Genomic DNA, 6998 nt, shown 5'->3' on the forward strand with positions numbered 1-6998 from the left:
GGAGCCCGTGGTGATGGTACGAGACCTAGAGTCCCATGCACTGGGACCCGGAACCCGGCTCAGTGGCTGGCAGTTATGTCCTGCTGGGCAGACCCATTTCCCCAGGTAAGAAAAGACAAGAGGTTTATCCCCGGGCGCCCTGCTCTGTCCGAGGGTCCGTCCACACTATAGTGCCTGCCGCTCCACGAAGGGGCATCCATTCTCTTGAGAAGGAGTCTCCATACAAGTGACCCTGCAGCCTCCCACCCCCCCCCACCATGAATGTCTAGAGGCCAGGAATCGGACCACAGTCACTTCTCAGTGCTGGGCTCCCTGATGGGTGCCCAACCGTCATCTGCATGGACACCATAGGTCAATCCCATGGACTCAGAGAATTGAAGGTGGTCAGGTCCCTGTGTTGTTGTTGTTGTTGTTCTTCTTCTTCTTTTTTTAAGTAAGCTCTTGGCCCAATGTAGGGCTTGAACTCATGACCCTGGGATCAAGAGTCGCATGCTTTACTGATGGCCAGCCAAGAACCTCTGCTCTGGTTTGTTTGTTCTGTTTTGTTTTTTTAGATTTTGTTTTTTATTTGAGAGAGAGAGAGAGAGAGCACATAGGCCCACGTGAGTAAGGAGAGAGGCAGAGGGAGAGGATCTCAAGCAGACCCGTGCTGAGCACAGAGCCCAGGGTGGGGCTCCATCTCAGGACCCCGAGGTCAAGGCCTGAGTCAAAATCAAGAGTCCCACGCTGAACTGACTGAGCCACCCAGGTGCCCCCTGTTCTGCACTTTTTAAAGAAGAATCCAAGGGGTGGTGGTGGTGGCTGGCTGGCTCGGTCAGTAGAGCACCTGAGAGATTACTTGAACTCGGTTTATGATCCCAGGGTCCAGGGAACGAGCCCCGCATTGGCTTCTCTGCTCAGCGGAGAACCTGCTTCTTCCCCTCCCTCTGCCTGCAACTCCCCCTGCTTGTGCTCGCTCGCGCTCTCTCTCTGTGAAATAAATGAGTAAAATCTTTTTAAAAATTTTCATTAAAAAAAAAAGATATTAAGAAGGAAAGAAAGAAAGAAAAGAAAGAAAAAACGGGGCGCCTGGGTGGCTCAGTGGGTTGAGCCTCTGCCTTGGGCTGGGTCATGATCTTGGGGTCCTGGGATCGAGCCCCACGTTGGGCTCTCTGCTCTGTGGGGGGCCTGCTTCCCCCTTCCCCCTGCCTGCCTCTAAGTCTGCCTCTCTGCCTACTTGTGATCTCTCTGTCAAATAAATAAATAAAATCTTTTTTTTTTTTTTAAGGGGAAAGAGAGAAAAAAACCCAGGAATGTTACAAAAATATACGCGTGGTGCCCGTTTAGGATCCAAGGGGTCATCTCAAAGTTGTCAAGGAAAAAATTCACTGGCTTACACTGTACTGCAGAGCAGACACCAAAGGGCTAAAGATTTAGCTGTTGAGAAAGAAGAAGAAAAAGACCTGAGGGAGGACTGAGGAAATTATTTTTAAGGTCGTGGTGAAGTCCTCTCTAACTTGCACTCAACACCCAAAAACTTAAAAGAAAAAAACAAAAAACGGATGAAGAGCATAATCTGAATAACGACTTTTTGTAAGTGTATTTATTTAGCAATCTCTACTCACAGCGTGGGGCTCGAGCCCAGGACCCGGAGCTCAAAGCCGCGCCCCCCCCCCCGCCCACCCCATAACTTTCCGTGGCACCTTAAGCACCTGGACTCATCAGCGAGGCCCAAAGACAGCTCTCCCACAGAAGGAAATATTCAAGGCTTAGGGGACAGACGGAGGGCCAGCCCCCTTAATATGTAAATGGCAGATACAAGCGCCACCAATTCACCGAGCGAGGAAGGGGCCAAAGTGCCTGAACCGAGCGTTCCGAGAGCACAGCAACGTGGCGCTCACACCCAGCAGAAGACTCTCGGCCTGACCGGAGAGGCGCACGTCCGAACCGCGCCGAGGTACCATTTTCACCACCCACAAGGCAAGGTCGTCGGCTCGCGCCCCCCGCCCCCGCCAGCCATCCGAACTCCGTGGCCACGCGGAGTTGCTGGCGAGCCTGGGGAGGGAGGTGGCACCCGAGAAGGTCCGCGGGAATTCTAGGCACTCTCGCGGCGAGAGTGGCGGGGACCACGCCGCCGCCGCCGCCGCCGCCGCCGCCGCCGCCCGCACGGCGAGGGCACTGGGGCACGGGGCCGGCCTCCGCAGAGCGCAGTTGGCAGGTACTGGGGTCCGTGCGTGTCGCTCCGAGCAGAGTCGGCGGGCCGGAATGACGCGAAGGCAGCGGGAATTGTTCCGTTCCACGGCTGCCATCCGGGACATCCCGTTCTGGGGTCGGAACCGGCCGGGGCCCTGGCCGGAGGACACGGACGCGAGCGGAGCAGGGGCGAGAGGGGAGGGGGTGGGGGTGCTGGCCGAAGAGCCGTCGGCGTCGCGACGCGCCGGGCCGCGGCTGGGCGTGCGGGAGGCAAGACCTCAGGCACGGAACCGCGGGTGGAGTGCGTGGTCCGTGCTGGGGGCGGGGCGGCGAAAAGGGACCCAAAGTAAGGTCTGGCCTTCACGGGCTCCCGGGAGCCCCCAGAGCGGCAGCCGCGGCAGCGGTCCCTCCGCGGCCACCGCCCCTCGCCCCGCGTCTCGGCGCGCGGCGGGGTTGCAGCTCGCGGCTCGCGGCTCGCGGCTCGCGGAGGCAGCCGGGAGGGCGGAGCCGGGCCGCGGCGGCCGCGCCTCCTCGGGGAGCTGAAGGCGGGGCATGCAGATTCGGAGTGGCTGCTGGGCGAGGGAGGGCCGCGGCCGCCAGGGCTACGGGATTTCTGGTTGGGAGGGAGGAGAAGGAAGCCTCTGCCCCAAAGCGTCTGGGGATGTGGATGGGACCGTGGGCGGCGCAGAGGCAGTCCGGCGAGGAGTGAGGGTGTGGGCTGTCACCGTGAGTTGAATATGGCAGATGGGAGGGCGGTGGCCGGGCGGGGGCGGCGGAGAGGCATCGCTTCTCGGCCTTTTGGCTAAGATCAAGTGTAGTATCTGTTCTTATCAGTTTAATATCTGATACGTCCTCTATCCGAGGACAATATATTAAGTGGGTTTTTGGAGCAGGGAGATGGAATAGGAGCTTGCTCCGTCCACTCCACGCATCGACCTGGTATTGCAGTACTTCCAGGAACGGTGCACCTTCCCCACGAAAATGGTGAATGAAAGAGATGTTTAGTATTGTCATTTTTGGCTTTCCTTTTGTTTTTCTTTTCTTCTGGTGTTTGGGTGGCTTTACTTTTTTCTTTCCTTATCCCTTAGCTATGATTGTCCCGTTGTGGGCTACTGGCAAGGTAAGTGTAAAAGCGACTTTGGGCTACTGGCAAGGTAAGTGTAAAAGCGACTCCCCCCCCCCCTTACTTGTCTTAGTTTTCTCCCTTAACTCCGTCGGGAGGCCGGGCAGCCCGACCTCTCTCAGAGGTCGGGCTGCCCGACCTCTCTCAGAGGTCGGGCTGCCCGGCCTCTCTCAGAGGTCGGGCTGCCCGGCCTCTCTCAGAGGTCGGGCTGCCCGGCCTCTCTCAGAGGTCGGGCTGCCCGGCCTCTCTCAGAGGTCGGGCTGCCCGGCCTCTCTCAGAGGTCGGGCTGCCCGGCCTCTCTCAGAGGTCGGGCTGCCCGGCCTCTCTCAGAGGTCGGGCTGCCCGGCCTCTCTCAGAGTTCTCCGACCCTTGACCTGGTCAATGGCTATAGCCGCGTCTGACCTGGTCAATGGCTATAGCCGCGTCCACATCCGGTGTCCACATTCCCGTATCCCACTCGCCGGTCACCTTCTTCCCTCCCGGGACCTCCCTCCGCCCTTCGGTACCACCTTTCCGTGTCCCTTCACCCCCACCCCCAATTCCCCAATGTCCTCCCATCCCTCCTGACGGAGATTAATTTCCCTGCAGGTACCCTCTGTCCCCTTACCACATCCTTGGTGCCACCCGTGCCTCGGGGGAACGTAGCTGGCAGAGAGGGTACCCACCGGGCTCATGTGGCTCACCCCAGCTCTCCGCAGGCCAGGGAAAACTAGGCACCGTCAACGTTTGCTGCCGGCCATCAAGAGGCCCTTCCAGGAAAGGTAAAAATGAAAGCATGGTGGGAAACGGTCGGAATGGAAACGTAGCACCCCTACGTGTTCCGTTGTTTCGTCCTTTCCAGGTTCTCCACGTCTAAATACCTGCATCCTGGGACACGCTCCCAGCGATCTGCCAGGGCGACTGCTCATGGGCTGTCGCACCCGGCCGGCCTGTGGGATACTGCGTCCGGACCTCCGACCCATCCCCAGCAGGTCTGGCTCCCCACTGCTTCCGGTTCTTCTTGCGCTTGCCTTGTCAAAATGTAACAGTCGAAGACATTTTTTGGTGACCCTTGCTGAACTGCAGATTCGGGAGTCGGAGAACGTTCATCGGGGATATCGTCGTTTGCAGACCTGCGGTGGGAGCTGTCCCTCCGCTGATGAGTCTCACCGACACGAGTTCCTCTGGCCGTGTTCTCCACCGCATTCAACAAAGGCAACGTGGAGCCCGCGGGGATGGTGTCTCCCAGTCTGGGGGGTCTGCCTTCAGGAAGGAGGACCGGGTACTTCTTTGTTACGGCGACGAGGCAAGGAGAAAACGGGAGGACGGCGGGTGCCGCGGCGGCGACGACCTGTTCCGAGACCACTGCATCGCTCTCCCCTCTAGGCGATTCCTTCATTCCTCCACTTCCAGGTCCTTGGAGACGTTTTGGCCCTAGCCGCGGAGGGAGGAATAACGGCAGGCAGGCAGAAATACGCCTGGGCTGACGACCCAGCAGACGGTGTCGAGACGCAGGGAAAGTAAGGTCGCTGAGACCCCGCGGCATGTCTTCGGTTTTGAGAGAAGGAAAAGCGGCCACGGAAGCTGGCCCCGCCGCTCACAGCCGTGGACAGTTTCCCGCGACGGCGGCAGCCTTTACGGGCCAGAGGAGTCTGTTCGGGGATGGCGGAGGCATCGCAGTCAGGGGCGTGCAAGCTACGGAGAGCCACCAGCAAGTCTGAAGAGGCAAAGGGGAGGTCAGGTTTTTTGGTTTGTTTGTTTGTTTGTTTTTCCGTCCGTCCGTCCGTCCCTGGAAAGTCAGCTTCGATTTCGACTCACGGAGGACACTGGGGAGGCTTGCTTTGAACACGAGTTCCCGGGAGAAGAGCGAGACTTTGAGGTTGTGGCGGGTTCCCATTCAAGGGCGGGCTGTGGTGAGTGCCTTGCTGCTGGGGCAAGAAGAGCTCGAGCCTCCTTTTCCTTACAGGCAGGCGATGACCTCCCTGCTCCAGAAGGTTCTCCCTTGTCAGAATAATGTTTATCTTCCTTCTTCCTGCTGGTTAGGCAGGAGTGGTGCGGGCTCGAGAGCTCCCCTTTCAGGCCTTCCCGAGTCCAGCGTCAGCGAGATGTCCTTCCTTTCCCACATCAGCGTGGGGCCAGGCCGCTCTGGGACCGTGGGGAGTCAAGACGGGAGCGAGGCCCACCCGGTGGTGGGTCTCGTGGGAAGGGAGACAAAACAGAAGAACTGTTGTCCGAACAACAGAATGGACCAAACACGTCCCCGTACCCTGGCTAACGGGAGTATCTGCTGCGTGACCGACCGGCAGCTTTGGCTTCGCTCTGGTTTCCTTTCTCCTGCGCAAGATTGATTCAGCTCCCCAATCACTGAATTCCCCCGACTGCCCGAAAGCATCTGTGGGGCAGCAGGAGATCTTTTCCCTTCTCCCCTTCGAGGTTCTTGGGGTGGGGTGGGGGGGTGTCTGTGGCTGGGGCTTTGTAACCAAAGACAGATTCACCAGAGAAAAGCAAACAGAAGTGGATTCGTGCGTATATCTCACATACACATGGGAGAAGCGGAGGGCTGAGGAACTCTGTGGGGTGGATAGAACTTGGGCTTATATAGCCCCATAACCCAAAACGAACAGGAAAAAAAAAAGAAGAAGAAGAAAGAAAGAAACAATAAATTTTCAGAGAAGTGACAAGACAGAGTAGAAGGGCTTAGAGTGTCTAGGGGGGCAAACGGTAGGAAGGTAAATATAAGGGGTGGGGGGTGGAGTAGCGGAAGATAAGGGCCGGCCGGTAGAGTCTGTTAGGTAGAGTCCTCTGGGGCCAGTCTCCCGGGCTGATAAGGGGCTGGGGTTGTCAATGGTTCACTTCTATACACATTCATGTCCCGCTTTGAGGCAGATGGGAAGAGGGCAGAGTTCTTCCTTCTGTCTGTTTCAGCTCAAAAACAATCTCTGTGCCTTGTCTGCTAAAGTGGCGTATTGGGGTGCGGGGCAGGGGGAGGTCAGCAAACGCGGCTGCCCTTCCCGTCCCTGGCTCACAGCGTCCCGCGGGCTCACATCCCGTACGTGCTAAGCCGTTCCGGACACCCTCGCCCCGAAGCGCGTCCCCTCTCACTTTCGCAACAAGCGATGGCCGCGTTGGTCTCTTGACGGGTGTGTTCCTGGTGGTCTTTGACTGGACGGTGCTGACACGTTGTTAAGAGGGTCCACCGGAGGACCCTTGTGGTAACTGCAATATGGAATGAGTTTTCTGTCGAAGAAGCAAAAGTTTTCTCTCTTTCTCGTTCCGTACCTCGGAAGGGCCTCATGACGACGGTTTTATGCGACGGTGATAAATGACCTTTTCCCAACGACAGCTCAGCCCCCTGGAGGTCCTGGAAACCCGGCTTCCGAAATCCCTTCGAGACTTAACGCTCTCCCTGACCCCCTCCCAACTTGGAAGTATGCAAGGGGCCGCTCCCCGGGACCCCACCGTCCGGGACCCCACCGTGGCTCGGCTCGTTCCGCCCAGGGGTCCTGTCCCCGCGCTTTCACAGAGTCACCTTTTGGCACCGAAGACGGTCTCGAGGACTCCTCCTCGGCCCTGGGCTTCGAAGGCTCACCTTCTTTCCTCCACCCTGAGGCGCCCGGGCGGGCGGCTTGGAGTCCCGAGGCTCAGCCGGACTCAGCCGCGGTGCAGACTTGGCGAGGACTTTCTCTTCTCTTCCTTTGCTCTCCTTTCAGGGGCTCTGCAAGGA

The 6998-nt window shown here is 58.4% G+C and overlaps 1 protein-coding gene across 1 annotated transcript; it reads left to right on the plus strand.

Moving 5' to 3' along the window:
- The first annotated feature begins 3266 nt into the window (after window positions 1-3266).
- Window positions 3267-5893, plus strand: LOC308357027 (uncharacterized protein). Its single transcript, XM_080826500.1, has 4 exons — window positions 3267-3292; window positions 3884-4056; window positions 4137-4266; window positions 4361-5893. Exons 3-4 carry the CDS (start codon window positions 4202-4204, stop codon window positions 4710-4712), a joined length of 417 nt encoding a protein of 138 aa, XP_080682626.1. The 5' UTR covers window positions 3267-3292; window positions 3884-4056; window positions 4137-4201; the 3' UTR covers window positions 4713-5893.
- Window positions 5894-6998: the final 1105 nt, after the last annotated feature.

The sequence above is a fragment of the Martes martes genome, assembly GCF_963455335.1.
Source record: "Martes martes genome assembly, chromosome: 16".
Classification (NCBI taxonomy): domain Eukaryota; kingdom Metazoa; phylum Chordata; class Mammalia; order Carnivora; family Mustelidae; genus Martes; species Martes martes.

Excerpts from the sequence above, each read along its gene's own strand:
- LOC308357027 (XM_080826500.1), top strand. The coding sequence starts at position 4,202 with ATGGGCTGTCGCACCCGGCCGGCCTGTGGGATACTGCGTCCGGACCTC. Across the intron at positions 4,267-4,360 it reads CTCCGACCCATCCCCAGCAG|ATTCGGGAGTCGGAGAACGT; the intron begins GTCTGGCTCCCC and ends GCTGAACTGCAG.